Source organism: Furipterus horrens, unplaced genomic scaffold (genome assembly GCF_987537825.1).
Source record: "Furipterus horrens unplaced genomic scaffold, mFurHor1.1.pri manual_scaffold_2, whole genome shotgun sequence".
NCBI classification, from domain to species: Eukaryota; Metazoa; Chordata; class Mammalia; order Chiroptera; family Furipteridae; genus Furipterus; species Furipterus horrens.
The window spans coordinates 73,978,975-73,998,813 of record NW_028327172.1 but is presented as its reverse complement, the minus strand read 5'-3'; the positions used below and the strand labels follow the sequence as shown (position 1 = coordinate 73,998,813).

Sequence of the window (19,839 nt, the reverse complement as noted above, 5' to 3'; positions counted from 1 at the left end):
GATTTTTAAGTTCATAAAAGTTTACTTTTTATTGTTTACTTCAGGAATAATTTATTTAAATAATAGAAGCAAAATTTTTGGGTCAGCATGACAGAATGAGTACATGCAGAAATCTCTACCTTCCATTCTAAATACATAGGAATGAGAGATGAAATATTAAATATTATATATAATCATATAAAAAAACTGAAATAACCACAATGAACAGATGTAGAGAGGAAATGACAGGTGTGCAGGGACTGCAGGCACATCATTCTCAGGGAGCTGAGACTGGAAGCAAGATAAGGACACCAGAGCCTTCATGCTCCAGTCATGATGAGGATGGAGATCAAGTTATTTTTCTTCAACGTGAATGACAAGGGCTATTTTCTGTGCATTCACATACCTGTGTGTCCTGTGTTTAAAGACAGGGAAATAAATTCACCTATCCTTCTGAAACCTACTTCTGTACAAGCCGGAAGCTGAAACCGGTTTTGGTGTGAAACAAGTGGTGAGGCAAGGGTGAGGCACCTATGCTGTCCTACATGTTGGCAAATTTAGGAGAAATCCTGAAAATTATTTTTCAAACAAAAAGAACATAAGGACACTCAGTCTCAGGAAAAAAAGTCTCTAGAATCCATAAATAAGAACATTCAAAACCATGGAAAGAGAGCTAACAGAATAATCTGGAAGAATCTTCAATTTTAAAACTGTCATCCACCTCCCCCCAAAAAACCCACAAAAAACAAAACTGATTCCCACAAGGCAAAATTATCATCTATAAAACAAGGTTAGGATTTTATCAAAGTAGAAGAGTCAGATATGAAAAGGAATCTATTGAAAATCTTGGAAATAAAATATAGTCACAAAATTCAAAAGTATAATGAATGAGCTAAATAGTTATTGAAAAAGCCAAAGAGAGAATTAATGAATTGGGAAATAGAAGAGAAGAAATCTCCCAGGATGCAAAGACAAAGAGATGTGAAAAACAAAGGAGAATCTGAGAAATATGGAAGGTAGAATGGGATGCAGAACATTTAAAAAAGTTATAATTTTAGAAGTCACTAGAGAAAAAGCACAGGTTCATTGGGGAACATAGTTTTTGTTGAATTAGATCTGACACTTGTTTTTGACTAACTTTTGGCATCTGAATCCAAAAATGACCCAGTTTTTCTCTATCACATCGAATTTTTAAGATAAAGGATACCCTCCCTTTGTCCCAAAAATAATACAAATTGTATATACAAAGGAAAATAAAGAAAAAAATACCTGAATATACTGTTTATTTAGACTTATTTTATTCATATAAAGGCTATATATTGTTACTGTAAGTCAAATTGTGTACAAGTAGTAAAGTTCTGCTACCAAACATACATATTAAGGGATTTTATCTTTTCAAACGACAAGCTAGGAAATGTCAAAATGAGATACTTGAAACAGTCTCCTTCAGTTGGCAAAGCTTTAACAAATTGCTTCATGAGACACAGTTTTATGTGCAGAGTGGGAATATAATGTTCTTTCTGTCAACAGGTGGCTCATGTAGAATGTTTGGATCACCAGGTTTGAGGTCAGATCTTGGAGGCCAATTCGACTCCACCCAATGCTTCTCACAAGCTCTGCTGTTCCACATACACAGAAAAGAAGGATACTTGGTGTAACCGTGTTGCTGACCAAGAAGGAAGCAGACCATTTTAAGGTCAACACAGATGATCCAATTGTTCTTGTGATATTTCAACAGATCAATGACTCTCTTTATGTCTTCATATTTTTCACGAAAACAAACTGAATGGCCAATTGGGACTGCACCAAATAAATTCCCATTGTGGAGGAGGATACACTTAAAGCTCCGCTTTGAGCTATTGATGAACAGTTGCCATTCAGTTGCATTATAGATTGTAATTCCCAATTCCTCCATTAAGCCATGTACATTATAGCAATACACAAAGCCACCGTCACTTCGAAAGTACGGCAGAAATGCGCTTTCTCTTGATCAAAAGTAGGATGCCTTCGTTCCTTTTTCAAGCAAGTTTTTCTCATGCAGTCTTGATGCTATGAGTTCTGAAGCCTTTTTGGATAGTCCAAAATCCCGTTTCAAGTCATTCAACTCATGCCGATCAAATCCCTTATGAACTGAGTCATCTTTAATTTCAAAATCTTTATAATTGTTGTCACTTAGTTCTTCACCATATTCCTGTTTTTCAAAAGAGAGTAGTTCAATAAAAACTGGCGCAGGGATTTCAGCTGAATGAGGCACTGGGTGTATAACTGATGGTAGACTAGGATACTCTATTTTACATTTATTTTTCTTGTTATATCCTGATGTTTTCACTATATGAAAGTAACAGTAACTTGAATGATTTCTGAGCTCTCGCCAAACCATAGGTATATCAAATGGCAATTGATCATGTGTTCCCTTCATCCACATTCATAAACTCTCGTCACACTGCTTGCACACCTTGTGAGGGGCCCAAGACTTATCCTGATCACCAAGTTTTACTTTAAAATATGCAAAATAGACTTGCCTGACAAATGCGCTGATGTTTGTCCTTTGACTGGGAATGCTGAAACTGTCATAGATATAACAAAACGAATCAGGGTTGTTTAGGCACTTACAACAAGAAATAGCAGAGACATACATAATCTGAAGGAAAGAAAATAAGTACGTATGTAAATAAAAAAATAAATTCTGCTAACTCCTTGTACACAGACAAGAACTCGGACTACACTTCGGAATATGATTCACTCTATAGAGTGGCACACAACCTGTTACCACACTGTCTCATGTGTAATTGAATAGCCTAGTATGAACCTGTTGCTGGTTTCCAAGGTCATCCCCCACCCCTCCCCACTTGAGGGAGGTTTGCTCTCAGCCAATGGGAGAGCACTAGTGCTTCCCTTGATCCAGGCTTGAGCCAACCTATAGTGGTCACATTAAGATAAGCTGTACAGAAAAAACTTGATGTGATAGAAGAAAACTAACTGCAGTTTTGAAACCAGCATGCCTATTTAAGTCTAAAACAGCTGAAAAATCGAACTCAACAGGAATTATGTTAAAAATTATTCCCCTGTGTTACCTACAATGATATATTAACAATATACAATAGTAGACTTCTCAGAAATAACAATAAAAGCCAGACAACAATGAAGCTATTGCTTTAAAGTACTGAGGAAAAATACATGTAAATGTAAAACTTAACACTTAGAAAAAGTATCTAAAAGAGAATTCTAAAGAAAGAACATTTTTTAAGCTATATGAGGATTAAGAAAACTTACTACCCACAGGCTCTTATTGAAAAACTATTGAAACATAAATTTCAGCAGGAAGAAAAGTGAACCCAGAAGGAGGAAGTGTTATACAAAAATCTTGGGTGTGCTTATTAATCTGGAAAGTATCTTGAGAAATCGAAATAAGTACTGGTTGTATAAATAGTAATAATGACAATAATAAGAATAATGTTGACATTAAAACAGATAACTAAAGATCTAAACAATAATGACATGAATTTTAGAAGATATCAGAAGAAATGAAAGGTTCTAATGACCTTTTCTTATTTAGAAGGAAAATAGAGAATGCTAAGTGTAGGTTTTAATGCAAAATGTATAATTAAATATATATTACAGTAGTCCCTCTCTATATTGCAGTTCACTTATTATGGCCTCACTGTAGTGCAGGATTTTAAAAAATATTATATTTAATTATTTATTGCGTATTTTTTGCTATATAGTGGAATTTTGCTGTACTGTATATGTATGTTGTTAAAGTTACATAGGTTTAAGAGTGTAGAATAAATATAAGGTTCCTACTTCATGGGGGGTCTAGAACATAATACCCGTGATAAGTGAGGGAATACTGTAAATTATTGAATTAACCTTTCAAAGAATAGAAATAAAATATATAATTTCCAAGTTAATAGAGGGAAAATTAAGGGAAGAACAAAACACAACTTTATGAGACTAGGCAGAAAGGGAAAAACTAATAAGAAAAAATCTGGAAAATATAAATTAGTTGTTATAAATATTTTAGAACTATCTCATAAATATAAATAAATTGAACTTACTTATTCAAAGTATGCACTCAGATTAAATTTAAAAAATTTAGCCATATGTAGTCCAGAGAGATGTATATAAGACAAATTATACAGATGCTAAAAATAAAGACATTTAAAGTTGTCAGACTGTGAAAAAAACAAAACCCCAAAGTTATAAATTAAAGATTAATATGAAATAGTCATGATTTCTATTAAAATGGTCTAGAAGAAATAAGAAAAGAAAGAAGGAATGAAGAGGAAACAAAAAGTTAAAATGAAAGGATAAAAAGAAATGTAACAAGATTGGCAAAATATTCATAATTGCTAAAACTTAGAATTTGTTATATTACTTCTTCTATTTTTGTGTAGTTAAAAGTTCTAAAAAGGGAGGAACATAAGAATAAATAAAGGAGAAATTGACAAAAATCTAGGAGAATACAATGAAAAATGGTACTAACAAAGTTATAAAAAGATTAAATGGAAATTTAAAGATTAAATTTTCTTTTTTAAAGTATATTTTATTGATTATGCTATTACAGTTTTCCCAGTTTTGTTTTCTCCTTTGCCCCCCTCTCTTCAGTACTTCCATTTCCTCCAGCAGTCCCCTCTGCTCTTAGTTCATGTCAATGGGTCATGCATATAAGTTCTTTGGCTTCTTCATTCCCTTTACTATTCTTAATGTTCTCTTGTTTACTTTGTACCTACCAGTTATGTTTCTTGATCTCTACACCTTTTCTACCATTCTTCTCCTTCCCTTTCCCCACTGATAACCCTCCCTATGACCTCCATATCTATGGCTCTGTTTCTGTTCTAGTTGTTTGCTTATATTGTTTTTGTTTTATGATTCATTTGTTGATAGTTGTAAGTTTGTTGTCATTTTAATGTTCATAGCTTTGATCTTCTTTTTCCTATATATGTCCCTTTAACATATCACATAATAAGAACTTGGTGATGATGAACTCCTTTAGCTTTGACTTGTCTTGGAAGAACTTTATCTGCCCTTCCATTCTGTTATTCTTGCTTAATAGAGTAATCTTGGTTGTATGTCCTTGCTTTTCATCACTTTGAATACTTCTTACCAGTCCCTTCTTGCCTGCAAAGTTTCTTTTGAGAAATCAGCTGATAGCCTTATAGGCACCCCTTTCCAAGGTAACACTGATTTTCTTTTGCTTTTTTTAAGATTCTCTCTTTATCTTTAGCCTTTGACATTTTCAATGTGATGTATCTTGCTGTGGCCCTCTTCGAGCCCACCTTGTTTGGGACTCTCTGTGCTTCCTGAACTTGTATGTCTATTTTTTTTCACCGAATTAGGGAAGTTTTCCTTCATTATTTTTTCAAGTAAGTTTTCAATTTCTTGCTCTTCCTCTTCTCTTTCTGGCACCCCTATGATTTGGATGCTGGTACGTTTAAAGTTGTCCAAGAGGTTTCTAAGCCTCTCCTTGTTTTTTATTTTTATTTTTTATTCTTGTTTCTTCATTCTCTACTGGTTGATTGTTTATTTCTTTCTTATGTTATAATACATTGATTTGAACCCTGGCTTCCTTTCCTTTCCTATTGGTTTTGTGTGGATTTTTCTTCATTTAACTTAGTGTAGCCTCCACTTCTTCCCTTATGCATTTGCTGTACTCAATCATTTCTGTGAGCATCATAATCACCAGTGTTTTAAACCTTGCATCTGTTAGGTTGACTATCTTCCTGTCACTTAGTTCTCCCACAGGAGTCTTGATCTGTTCCCTCTTTTGGACCATATTTCTCTGTCTTCTCAACTTGACAGCCTCCCAGTGTTTACCTCTGTGTATTAGGTAGAGCTCTCACATGTGTTATACTGTAAGGGATGGAGCCTTAGGTATTCTCAGTGCTGGGCAACCAGTTCCACCACCTTGTTGTGCTGTATGTGAGGGAGGGGTCAGAGAGGGAACAATGCTGCTTGCTCAGCACTCAGCCCTTTTCCAGTCACTTCACCTGCTTCCCATATATGACTGGTGCCCCTCTAGCTCTTGCTTTGGTGATGGTTCCCAGAGTGGGTGTGTTTGCAAACATTCTAGGACCATGAGGGCCCTCTAAGTGAACTCTTCTGAGAGACTGTCAGTTTCTTCTGTCACCCCAACCCCCACTGGTTTTCACAGCCAGAAGCAATGAGGGTCATCTTCCCAGCACTGGAACCATGAGCTGCATGGACTGTCCTGGGGCTGGGATTGCTCCTCAAGTGTCCCTCCTGATTTTTAGTTCTGCTGGAAGGCTGCAGTTGCTACCTTGCCACGTCCACCTCCACTTCACCTCTGCCACACTGTGTCATCTCCGCCCCTCCTACCTGGCTGGGTGAGTCTTAACTTCTTTAAATCTTTGGTTGTTAGACATCCATACAATTTGATTTTCTGGCATTTCTGGCTTTGTTTGTTTGTTTTGTTTTGTTTTGTTATGAGGTAGTTGTACTCCTTATGGTTGTACAAGAAGGCGTGTCTACTAACACCTCCATTGTGGCCCAGGACTCGATAATTTTCTAGTAATATAATAAATTTCCAGGAATGACTTAAGAAGAAATGGAAAACTTATTAAATAAAACCTATAACCATAAAAAGTCATGAAATCAGTAGCCGAAAATGTCCTCCAATACTTCAAAAACATAACCAGGACCACATCCCATAGTTGAATGGACAAGTTGTTGTGAACCTTAAAAAAAAAGGTATCTAGAAACACAGGAGACTTCCAGCCAAGAAGGAGGCCTAGACTGACACGCTTCATCTACCTCCACAACTAAGAAGGACTACAACTACTGCAAAACCAGAAATAACCAGAAGTTCCAGAAAATAAATGGAAGTCCAATGTATGAAGTTATAAAGAAGTGGTGCTTGTCTGAATAGGTAGGAGGGGTGAAGGTAGGGAGGAGAGTTCAAGCTGTGCTGTCCGCGGCAGCAGCAGTGACAGAGGCAGGACAGCGGTAAGCACAGACACCTGTATTTAAGGGGAGGTGAGAAGCACCTGGGGAGCACCCCACGGTTGCAGAACAGACCCATCAGCTTGTGATTCCAAAGTCGGGGAAGGCAGACCTCCATTGCCTTGGACTGTGAGGCCCAGAGTGGGTGGGGACAGAGGAGGAGGTTCCCAGTCTCTCAGTGGAGAGTGAATGGCAGGAATCCATCTTGGACCCCCACCCCAGCAGAAAACGCCACAGCGTGGTGAGAAGGGTCGCCTGGTTGTGATGAGTGCATGGGGCTCTGCCCCCTATAGCATAAGAGGTGTGACAGCCCTGCCCAGGAAGCAAAGGTAAACACAAAATGATCAGGATGGCACAGATCATGATAGAGTTCTGGGTGGCGCAGCTGACCAGACAGCAAATATCTAATCTAATGAAGCAGCATATAGGAAACCTTTCTGAGGCTCAGTTCAGAGGTCTGGTTATAAAAATGCTTACAGACCTAAGAGCAGATCTTAAATGAGATGGGGAAGGGCTGAAGGCTAGTCCTGCTGAAATGAACAAAAACACATACGAAACTAGTGGTGAGGGCAAAAAAACCAGGGATCAAATCAACAAATCGGAACATAGGGAAGGAACAGACCGTCAACCAGTGCAGAAAGAGGAAACGGGAAGTGAGGAAAATGAGGAGAGGCTCAGAAACTTATCGCACAGCTATAAGCGGGCCAACATCTGAATCATAGGGCTGTCAGAAGGTGAAGAAGAAGAACTAGAAATTGAAAAATTATGTAAAATAATAATGAAGCAGAACTTCCCTAACTTGGGGAAGGAAATAGACTTACATGTCCAGGAAGCACAGAGAGTTCCAAAAAAGCTGGACCCAGGGAGAACCACACCAAGACATATTATAATCAAAATGTCAAAAAATAAGGATAAAGAGAGATTCTTAAAAGCATCAAGAGAGAAGAAGAGAATTACACACAAAGGGGTCCTAATAACACTCTCAGCTGATTTCTCAAAAGAAACTCTGCAGGCAAGAAGGGACTGGCAAGAAATATTCAAAGGAATGAAAAGCAAAAACCTACAACCATGATTACTCTATCCAGGGAAGCTGTCATTCAGAATAGAAGGGCAGAGAAAGTGCTTCCAAGACAAAGTAAAACTGAAGGAGTTCATCAGATCCAAACCACTGTTATATGAAATGTTAAAGGGACTTGTTTAGATAAAAGAGGATCAAAACTATGAACATTAAAATGAAAACTGTATCACAACAACCAACAGCAGAAGATAGGGAATCTAAACAAAGGCAAACTAAGAAGGCAACGAGAGTGGGAAAAGAACTATAGGTATGGGGAACATTTTTGGGGGAGGTAAGTAGGGAGGAGGAAGGGGGCAAAGGGTGGGAGATGGTACAGGAATAAAAATCATAGTAGGAGGGAGTGGAGTAGACAGGAAGATGTTGAGAAGAACTATATGCACAACCAATGGGCATGGACTAAGGGCGGGGACAACTGGAGGGAGGGGGATCAATGGGTGCAGGGGAACAAAGGGGAAAGAAAATGGGACAACTGTAATAGCATAAACGATAAAGTATATTAAAAAACATAAAAAATAAAAAAAAATAAAAATGCTTTGACCTATTTAAAAAAAAAGTATCTATTTAACACAAACTGTTTTAGAGGAAAAAATAAAATAAAACCTACCTATCAGTCTAGTATAATCTGGATGCTAAATCTAAAAAGGTTGATTGTAGAACTTGGATCATACACCAAACTTAGATCACCTATTTTATCTGGGGAGGTAAGAAGGAGCACAGAGTTGGAAATTGTGGTTCAATGAGACCTCAGCTTTATCTATAATATTTTAATTCTCTTTTTAAATAAAGACATGAAACAATATTACAAAGATATTAAGGATTGTTAAACTGTGGAAGGAACATGTTATTTTTTTATATTTCTAATTTTTTAAATTTTCTCAAAAAACATCTACAACAAATTAAACTGCTGCTCAACTTCAGCAGCAGAGAAAAATCATCCCTTTAAAGCATATTGTGTGCCAATTGTCAGACTAAGTCAGTTGGGAAGACTGGAGTGTGCTATTCACATTCTATTCACATGAGTGAAATCAGTGGTGTATAGGGCTATATAGATCGCAGAGGTTCATCCATCTCAGCCTTGAGGATCAGGGAGTGTGATGCTTGAATCAAGTATCATTGTGAATCATCAAAAAAAGGTGGGAGGTGTTGAGGTGAAGGGGAAAGAAACTTACAAGCAAAGGGAATGACATATGCACACATGGAGAGAACACCTGAAGAATCACAATTTGGGATTGCTAGAGAGGAGGGCAATGAGTTTAAAAGGGAGATCATGAAAGTCCTTGCCTCTGCAATGGAAGATTTTGAGCCTAATTTCGGAGCTACAGGAAACCATGGAGATAAATTATATGCAGAGTGCAGAGGAGCCAGTTTCTACTATGGCCCCAATGGAAAGATAATTGATAGAAAGGATGACGTGTTGTATTATCTGTCCAAGGACACTGATGGACCAGGGCCTCAGCTTGATCCTCAGCTGTATGTAGTGCTGCATTTTAAGATATGCCAGCACATGCCTTATGTATAGCTGGAGCAGGCCAGATTAAAGTTGATTTTCTCTGGGAACCTAGACACCTCCTGAGAGATACTTCATCCTAAGAAAAGGAAAGTTTGATATAGTATGAAATCTTAGAGGTGGAAGGGAAGAAGTGGATTTGAGATGTCTATTAATTCTATGCATTCCCTTGCTCAACTACCCTATGAACTCATGTCTGGGAATACACTGGTGTGATAACTAAGAAATAATTCTTTGGTACTCCTCACCAGGGTGAGATATACAGAAAGATGCATACTTCCTCACCACCACTCCTCACTTTACTCCAGAGGTAGGTGCAACTTTGGTACCTCCAATGGTCAGAAGCCGTGGTACCCAGCAGAGGAAGCTGCAGAGGAAGGGATGTCTTATGTTGGTACTCAGTGGGAATGATTGATATGTGAGTGCCTGGTGAGTCCTGTAACATCTAGCAAAAGAGGAATAAAATGCAAGAAGAAGAAAATGTTAGCATGTTGGACTTTTTTAACACAAAAGGTGTATCCCCAAAATGACATAGATATAATTGGCTTGAGGTATGAGGGCCCCCTTTTCAATTATACACTGGCAAATGACGGCAGGAACCGGCACAAGGCAAGCTAAAGAGTAGTCCTGAACCACTTCCCCAGATACGGTGCTCAAATCCGTGGACTACTAGCCCTGGCAACTCCATATTCACCTACTGTAAAAGTGTAAAAGGTTAGGTTACTCCTCAGGCTGTAGAACAAGTGTCTAGTTGCCCTCAGAGACAGCACATCTCTCATCGAAAAGGAAACCTAGCCTGTAGCTTGTATCCAGCTAATCTTCCACATTGCTGCATCTAGTCACTTCCATTCTCTTATTACTTTCACAGACAGCAGAGATAGATTTTCATGGTTCTCCATGGCACTGTTCTCTCTGCTTTAATAGCCAAAGGCTAAAGCTAAATGAACTCCACAGAGAATAATAAGCAATTTTGTCTGATTCTTATTATTCTTGCTGAAACTGCAATGGTGTTATTCTGACTGACAGATTTTCAAAAAAGATTCATTGAAAATACCCTCAATCAAATTCACTAAGGAACAGAATGTTTCAAGTGGGTCTGTCTGGCTAGAATCTCCCTGAACGGTTTGGTAACAGCACCTCAAAGGATGGCTGAATTCTTATTTCCCATGAGAAAAGTAAAGCCAATCTGAAATCTGAGAGTGTTTTGAGGACAGATGGTATTAGCCTAGTAGTAAACCTATTTTTGGCTGCTTCTCCCCTCCCTGCCCCCACAATAGCTATGTTTAATGTGCTGAGAGAAAGCTGTTTGCTTGCAGAATTTTATTATAGAGCAGAAATATACTTGTTCCAGAGAAGAGGAATTAAATTAGTTCTAAGTCAAATGATGTTCACAGGTTTCACCTTACCAATCCAAGACTGAAAAGGGTTATTATAAAAAGGACTCATACAATTTTTTCTGGTTCTTGCTGCACCTATTATGCAAAACTGCATGCCCCATCATGTTCATCCTGATTATTTCCCGAGACTTCAGGGTGTGCTGCCCATGTGCTCACCCACAAGTACTGTTGGAGAACACATAGTGCCTGCCATTTTCTTGCTCTTTAGCTCAAGCTCCTCTCTGCTGCTAGTTAAGGCCTGCACAGCTTGAGATAAACATCGAATAAATCTTAATCAGTATTTCTCCTTCTGCCAGGCTATGTGACACTTCAACAGGATGCCATTACATTGCTAGTTCCACGGATGGGCTGAGGTCCATGACAAGGCACAGAGAGAGGAAGGAACTCTCTCTCCTGGTCAGCATTACATCCTGTTGATCGAGGTTAATTTCTGAAAGAGTTATGGAATTTTTACCCATAGCTCTCTCTCCTCCTAGAACCCAGACCCCAAGCTATAGAAAAGTAGGATGGTAATGTGGGGGTACAGTGGCCACAAGAACGCGCCTCTTAGATCTGACTGCATAGTAATTGAGGTGGACCAGGTGCTGTGTTCTGAAATCGTAATCACATTTGAACAGAGGCTATGCTTTCCATGAGTGACTCAATCCTTGGGAGACATAGGACACCTCTGACAGGTGACTCTGACTTGAGTTTTCCTAACATACTTCTCAAACTTTCCTTAGAACTGAACTGCAGTCTACAATGTTTCTACCCAATCATCTTTTTTCCTCTTTTTCTTGTTATTTGATGACTCTCTCAGTTTCTCCCTTCTCTCCATATATTTTCCTCACAAGCATTTCCCCCAATAATACATTTTCCTTTTGCACATTTAGTCCTGTCTTGGCATCTGCTTCTCACAGGACCTGGAATAACACAATGACTTTGTGTTAAGTGTAATGGAAAGACTATCTGTTCTCCCTGTTGCTGAACCGCATGTATCTTCTTGATCAATTTCCTTTTGAGTTTTCTCTCCCAGGGGGCTTCTAGGTCCTTTTATTAGTAGATTTGATATTGACCTCAACTTCCCCTACTCATGTTTACCAGGCACACTCAGACATAGCCAGATCTCAGCAGGAGATGTGAGCAGATGGAGGCTCAAGCCAAGCTCCTTGTTATATACACACTAGAACAATTATTATTATTCTTCGCTGGTTCGATGCACAGCTAGAGAAACAAAAGAAATACAAGAAACTATTCCTCCTTTGAAATTAAAATCCAGTTAGGGAGACAAAAATCACACTTGTGCCACAAGTGGTTAAGGATACCGATAATAATCATTAACTTTTCAAAGAAAGGGAGAGGAGTTCAAGAAATAAGGGTTTCCTCTTTCTCTGGCTTTGTACTTTTGAAATAATGAAAGAGAATACCAGAAAGTTGTTTCTTCCTGAGCAGCTTCATGACCAGCTGGATGTGTCGATGTGAAGGTGAGAAAGGCACCTCGATCATCACACTCATTGCTGTGGTGTACAAGAGCTTATCGCCTTTCCTGAAGGCCTTGCTGAATTCTCTCTCCCACTGCGTCACAGATGTGTAGAATTCATGGACTGACATGAGGTCTTCACTTTGAACTTCCCAAAGAATTATACCTAAGAATATATGTGGTGGTGATGGGAATGGAGGAGATGAATTCCAGTTAGATCTTCAATGCCAATGTCAGTGTAAATGTTTTCTTGACATTTTTGGCCCTTGGCTAAATTCTAGGTTAATAGGCATAGAAATAATGTCAACGATTATTTAGTATGTTCTCTCGATGACGGGCAAAACACCACCTTGAAAGAAAGTTGATATGGAATAAATACTGTTCAGTAATGGGAATTGCTCACAGACAGGAAAGTATCAGCACAATTAAATAAGGTTAATTGACAGGGATGATTTTGCTTTGGCATTGAGGTTTGAAATCTTGTTATTCTTAGTTTCTTAAATGAGAGACAGATATGTTGATATTTTAAAATTTAGATCTTGTTTTTATTTTCTTTTTTATTGTATTTTTTTCATTACCATTTATCCCCCATACCACCCTCTCACTCCTTAATCACCACGCTGTTGTCCATTTCCACGAGTCCTTTTTTTCTCTTTGTTCGATCCCTCCACCCCTGATATATTTTTTAATGGATTGGCAAATCCTCAGGGTTACACTCTCCCTTAGGCCTTTGAATAGGTGTCAGGTGTCTCGGGTGGCTTGCATAGTTTTCTGGAGAGGGTTCTGTCAAATTAATGACAAGCTAAATTACTGATGTAATTCCATTCTCTCATTACATCACTGGCTAAACCACTAATATGCAGAAGCTTCTGAAGTCTCTATCTGGGAATCTGTCAATGTACTGGGCACAATAGCCCCTGGTATAATTTTGGGTAAACTTAAACAGGGCAACCAAAGAGACAAATTGAACTGACTCATGAGTAAGCAACAAGATTTTACTTCCAAGTTACATTGAAATTCACCAATTCAACTAAATTGACAGATTGGTGAACTGTTATGTGATATGTTAATATTTTCATATTATAGTTAATGTTTTAATATTATAGAGCTAATTCCTAGTCCTACATGTACAAAATAAATGCTTGTCCCATAAACCCAACAGAACACATGGTATAGTATAAATAATTTGATTCTACATGAATTAAAAAAAAGGGTTTTGCAAGTATCCAATTCCTTTACCAAAAATATTGATATCTTGGAAATTTGAGATTGTATTCATGTTGCAATTTCCAACATGAATAAAAATGTAACATAAAGGTTTTTTTCCCCCTTTAGGTGGTGAATTAAAGATAATTAAAATTTTATTTAAACTTTATATTTAAATTTTTTTTTACAATACATCTTTTTAATTGGACAAAAAGTAATTTTGAGTGGTTAAAAAAGGGACAGGTGTAGTTTGGTGACTAGGAAAACATTCTTAGCATTTGAAACAATCTGGCAAGGGCTTGGAGGCAAAAGACAGAAATATGACTACATTCAAAGAGTTTGCCAGATGGCAGCAAGTAACTGCCAGTGTTCGATTTGGCTATGATTATTATATACTATTTGTCACTTCAGCAAGCTATCTTTTTACAGGGCATGTGACAACAGAATGTTGTTTTAAGATTACCCATCATTGAACTTATTATATTGAAATGAAGAAATGGAATGGGAAATCTTTCAGTAATGTCTCTGAGGCATGAAAATTTTGTTTGTGCATTCTGGGAATGAAATATTTCGATTGACCCTAACTGGGAATTCAGAAGAGAGAGTTGCTCTGTTACTTATAAAGAAGGCATTTACTGAGCAGACACAATTTTGGCGGTCAGGTTTAAAGTGCTTAACTGATGTGCTTTCAAGTCTAGTTAAACACTTCAGAGGCTCTTTTTACCTCCACATATCTGGAACATTGATTACAAACTCATCTTAACAGTCTCGTTTTAGTCAGTACTTATATTTGAAAGTTACACAATTCTATTTTTTTCCAATATGTATTCTATAATTCATGTTTTTCACTCGTTTTCCTTCTACCTCCAATCTATTCAAATGACTGAGTTTTGCTGTAGGCTCTTGCTGCTGTATTAGTTTACTGACAGTGATATATAAACCATGGCCTTCACAGCTGTTTAGATGAAACTGTATATTAATGTGTAAACTTGCAACATACAGCTTAGCTGCAAAGGTGTGCAAAGCAGGTGACTGAGGAGATAACTTTCAGGGCTTGAACTGAAGTCAGTTTTGAAGGAATTAAAGATGTCTGTTGAATTTTGGTGTGTGTGTGTGCAAGGCAAGAACTCTTCACAGTGTAAATAGCTAAAGATGTGGGTAGTAAAATGAAGCCCCATTTTACACCCTCACAGGCTGAGTATGGGGAGCAGCCAAATGCAGTCCTGTTTGTTAACATTAGTTTCTCATTCTTGCTTTATGATGTTTTAAAACATGTTAGAGATATTCATGAAGATATAAAGATAAAATTAAAATAAAACCTGCATTACTTGTGACAAAAGTCAACTGGAAAGAAAAGATTTTAACTGGCAGCCAAAGAAACAGTTTTAGTCAACATATTCCATGTTCCCCTAAACACAAATAGCCTGAAACCTTTGGAGGTTGTTCCTTTGAGATGTTTCATCAGTGATGTCACAGTGATTGCCACCTCTCTGGGGCTACTTTAGACCCTGCACAGACTCCAGGACTCCACACAGCTCAGCCCAGGAGACGAGCAGGAGTTGGAGCCTGAGTCAGAGCGAGAGAGAGAGAAAGAGAGAGAGAGAGAAAGAAAGAGAAAGAGAGAGAGAGAGAGAAAGAGAGAGAGGGAAAGAGAAGCCTACCACAGCAGGTATGTTCTTGATGCTCATCAGGGAATAGTGTGTGTGTGTGTACAAGCTGCAAATGAAAAAGGCAGAGAATGTTTACATTTCTTAATGAAATAAGCAATGCTTATTGTACGCAGTATTTCTTAAGCTATAAAGGGACTAATATTTACTCTCGTTTTCTTTTTTCACCTCATGATATGCATTTTCTCCCTTCCTCTTTAAGAAAATAATTTTTATATCATGGAGGAAAGTCATCTTCTCAAAGTCTTCATGCAAAGAAAGTCAATGTCAAGCAATTTATTCAGAGTGTTTTTGGTTTTTATTTTATCCATATGACAATCATTTTGGATCATATAGTGTAATCTTGACTCCAGGGAAAATTTAAAATAAAGCCAAAATTGTCTTTGTGGCTTCACAGCAGAAAAATCAAGTTTGCTGATCTGAATTTCTGCCTAACTTTGGTATAGATGTGTGTGAAAGTTAAGTTCAAGTTCACCCCTTACAAAAAGCATGCGTTGATTGAGTTGGATTCATTAGAAATTATCACCTTAACTCTTTGTTTTGTTCATTTAAACTATATAAAACAACAAATATTTAAGTTCACCATCAAAGTACAAGGAAGAATAAGAGGTGAATTACAGGAAATAAAGAAGTGTGATGGGTAGCATTTCAATTCAGAGACTACTAAAAAAATGTAAAGAGTACATAAAATATACCATTTGACAATAATTATAAGGTAACACCTATATAACTATCACCCAGATCAAGAACAAGGTTATTGCCAGCACCCCATAAGTTCATTCCTGGTCATCCCTGCTTCTGCCCCACCATATGTAATCACAGTTTTGATTGTTGAGATAATCTTGTCCATGCTTCTCTTTATATTTTTATCATCTATGTCTGCATTCCTAAACAATATGATTAAGTTTCTTGTTTTTGACTTTATGTATAGATGGAATCATATTCTATGTTTCTTTTGTAAATTCTTCTTTCACCCAACAATTATATTTATGAGATCTACCCATTTTGTTGACTATTGTTACAGTTTATATATTTTCTTAACTCTATAGCATTCAAGTATATGAATATACCACAATTCATCATACATTCTACTGTTGATAAACATTTGAGTTGTTTTCGTCCTGGAGATATTGTGAGAACATTGCTGTGAGGATCCTTGTGGGAGCATCCTGGCACATATGTGCTTGAGTCTCTAGAGTAGAGGTGAAATCGCTGGATAATAGGGAATGAGCATTGTCAACCTTGATTAAAAAATGTCAAATTGTTTTCTCAAAGTGGTTGAAAATTTACACTAACTTTGTTTAGCCAGGGCAGTTAATTTTAGTAATAACTCACTCTTGTAAGTACTCCTATGGACTAATCACAATTCTTGCAACTAGTTCCAGTCCACTAGTTCTACCTCTGCCTCTAACTTATTTTGCATCATTACACAATGTAACCTGTCTCTAAGAGCCAATTTATTAGCTATAATCTAAGAGATAAAAATCACAATAATACTTGCCTGAGTTGTTGTGAAGGTCACAGAGTTGTTATGAAGGTCACATGACCAAAGTGGTGGACAAATTTCAATAACATTTTCCCAGTATGTTCTTGTTGGGACACTCTCCATGATTTCCTTTATTTAAGAGATTAACCTAAAGCAGATTTGCTGGGACAGTTATTTTGCCATCCCTGAATTGTTTTGATCATTAGAAACAGTGTCATATTTTTTGCATATCTCTGATTTCTTCAGAAGTTTCCCAGATAAATGAATGTTTGGACCAGGATTTGATTTTATTAATAAATTCATAAGGAAAAGTCTGTGATTCTCATGCCTATGCCTCCAGGCTCCCTGATTGGATTCATCACCTTCCTGTTCCCTTCTGCTCTTGTGTACTTTTTTACACATCTCTCTACTTCTTCTTTTCCATCTCTTTTCTTCTGTTTACTTTCTACATCAAGCAAGTGTTTGTATAAAGATTTTCATTGGCAATTTACTATATCCTCATGTGGAGGCCCAAAGATGGGTAAGAACAAAAAGGAAATAAAACCTAAATCAATCATCACTGGCCCTATTTTAAATCAAGATGCAACAACCTACTGGTTGACACTCTTTGATTTCAACTTGTATGTTATACAAACAATTAAATGATATGAAAAATGCTTATTCAGCTGGTTTATACAATTAAAAATTTTATCCAATAATAATACAACAAATATAGTAATTTCAATTATAAGTCAGTCAGGTTAGATGGTTAAAAATACTAGTCAGGCTAAAAGCTTGCTAAGAACAGTTTCTGTCCCCTGAACTCCCACCTTTGGCAAACAGAAAAACACCCCTTTCCCCTAAGCTTTTCATTCTATAGGCCACTTTTATCCTCAGTATCTAAACTATTATCTTCATCTTTAAGTTCATTTGCTTTGCATACACAAAGTGTCAATTATGCCACATCACTGAAGGCAATATTTTGATTGACTGCATTGCATATGTTCTCATAGTATGATCTCCTAAGTGTACTATATGTAGAAACTTTAAAGATACCATCCCTGCTCTTTGAAGTGTTTACAATCTAGGCACATCCTAGACCTGACTAAAAATAGCTGGCACAAGCCCTTGTTGAAATAGAAGCAGCCATGTGGTTAACACTTGCTCTTTGGATTGAGTGCTCGTTACATGAGGGACTTTGGTTTGACTCCAGGAGGCTCTGTGCCCAATGCAGTGCTTATAAAATAGCAAACAGATGTTGAAACCACTTCATGCTTCATTAGATAGAGACCTGTAGCAGCCTGAAACCTGTAAAATTATGATATTCTACTTCTATACATAATTCAAAGCAAGAACAATAGTAAAACATAACTTTTTTTTCTGTTTTGGTAACTTTGCTGGCTGGTATTCTGAGTTAGCAGAGCAAGCATACACATACACACAAACACTGAGGTTGGAGAGAGAAAAATGTAATATTTTGTATTTTATCAAAAGTGTCAATACAGTCATTACAGGGAAAATATCAGGACTATATTGGTTTTTTTGACATCAGGCAGAACAGACAGTCTATTTGTACTAGGATTCCTTGGAGAAACAGAACCTATAGGATGTTTGATTATCTATCTATCTATCTATCTATCTATCTATCTATCTATCATCTCTCTCTCTCTCTCTCTCTCTCTCTCTCTCTCTCTCTCTCTCTCTCTCTCATATTTTAAATTGGTTCATGTGATTGTGGAGGCTGGCAAGTCTAAAATCTGCAGGGTGGGTGGGCAGGCTGGAGACCCAGAGAAGAGTTATAGCTGTAGTCCAAAGATATAGTCTGGAGGCTAGAACTCTGAGATCAAGGTGTTGAAGAGTTGATTTCTTCTGAGGCCTCTGTCCTTGGCTTGCAGATGACTGTCTTCTCCCTGTCTGCTCATAGTCTTCCCTCTGCACATACCTGTGTTCTAATCTCATCTACTTATAAGGCTATGGATCATATTGGATTAGGGCCCATTTTAATGACCTCATTTTAACTGAATTACCTCTTGAAAGACCCTATCTCCAAATACAGTCACATTCTGAGATATTGGGGGTTAAGACTTCAACATACAGATTTTGGGGGGACATAGTTCAGGCCATCACACTGTCCTCTTCCACAGTGTTTCTATTTCCTTTGAGGAAGGAATGCTCATTCATTTCCCCATGTGCTCTCTGCTACTTTCTGTTAGGAGGTGAAGACAAGCAGGAGGTCTTTGGTGCGTCCTTAGGAGTCTGCCTTTGGTTCTTGCTGAGCCACTCGGAGAATGGAGCGATCTGGTCGGGAGCTGTGTCTCAACTTCACCATTGTCCTGGTTACGGTCATCATTATGTGGCTCATCGTGAGGTCCTATCAGTGAGACGGCATGCCACTCTCCTGGAATTGACCACCACACTCCAGAGCTGCCTTCCGTATGCCCTGAGGCCCCACTACTGTAATGGGATGCCCCGCGTGGTACCCCAAGGCACTTCTGACCTGCACACACAGTTCTGAGGTGCCTCCCATGTTAGGATCAATGTGTGTTCTCTAAAGATGCTGCTCTCAAGGGCTGCCAAGTGTTTGCCAGTGAACATTAGATTCACTCCCCAACTTAGATAAGCCACAAGGTTAAAATGAAACTGGATTTATGATGATGTAGAATTATAAAAAGCCCCTAATCTGTCTTACCACATATCCCTTCCACCCACTCTGTCTGCAACCAAACTTTAAATCATCCCTCCAGAAGAAAGAAATGTTAGAGGAAGTCCTTGTCAGCCCCTGTCACAGTTATCATGTGAATAAAGTTAAGTCAACCACCAAAATGACTTTTAGAATTTATTTTAGCTTCTGTTTGTGATACTGCATTTGACCCTTGGCTGGGATTGAAGTGACAAATGTTACTGTATTTCTAGCATTTGAGCTAAGCCAAGATGCTCCAACTGCTGAAGATTTGAAACTGAGTCAATTAAGAGTGTCACATTTCAAATAATTCCGTTGGCTCCGTGCTCCTCAAACTTTCCTTCTAAACTAGTCTCAAGGGCAAATGAAGAATAAATCCATTCCACTAAGGGGCCAGGGGCAGAGCCTGAGGTGTCCACTAATAGCACAAAATTTCTT

General features: G+C 37.8%; 1 protein-coding gene across 1 annotated transcript; it reads left to right on the top strand.

Moving 5' to 3' along the window:
- The first annotated feature begins 15,102 nt into the window (after positions 1-15,102).
- Positions 15,103-19,544, top strand: SLN (sarcolipin). Its single transcript, XM_090267859.1, has 2 exons — positions 15,103-15,258; positions 18,935-19,544. Exon 2 carries the CDS (start codon positions 19,010-19,012, stop codon positions 19,100-19,102), a length of 93 nt encoding a protein of 30 aa, XP_090123985.1. The 5' UTR covers positions 15,103-15,258; positions 18,935-19,009; the 3' UTR covers positions 19,103-19,544.
- The last annotated feature ends 295 nt before the right edge of the window (positions 19,545-19,839 follow it).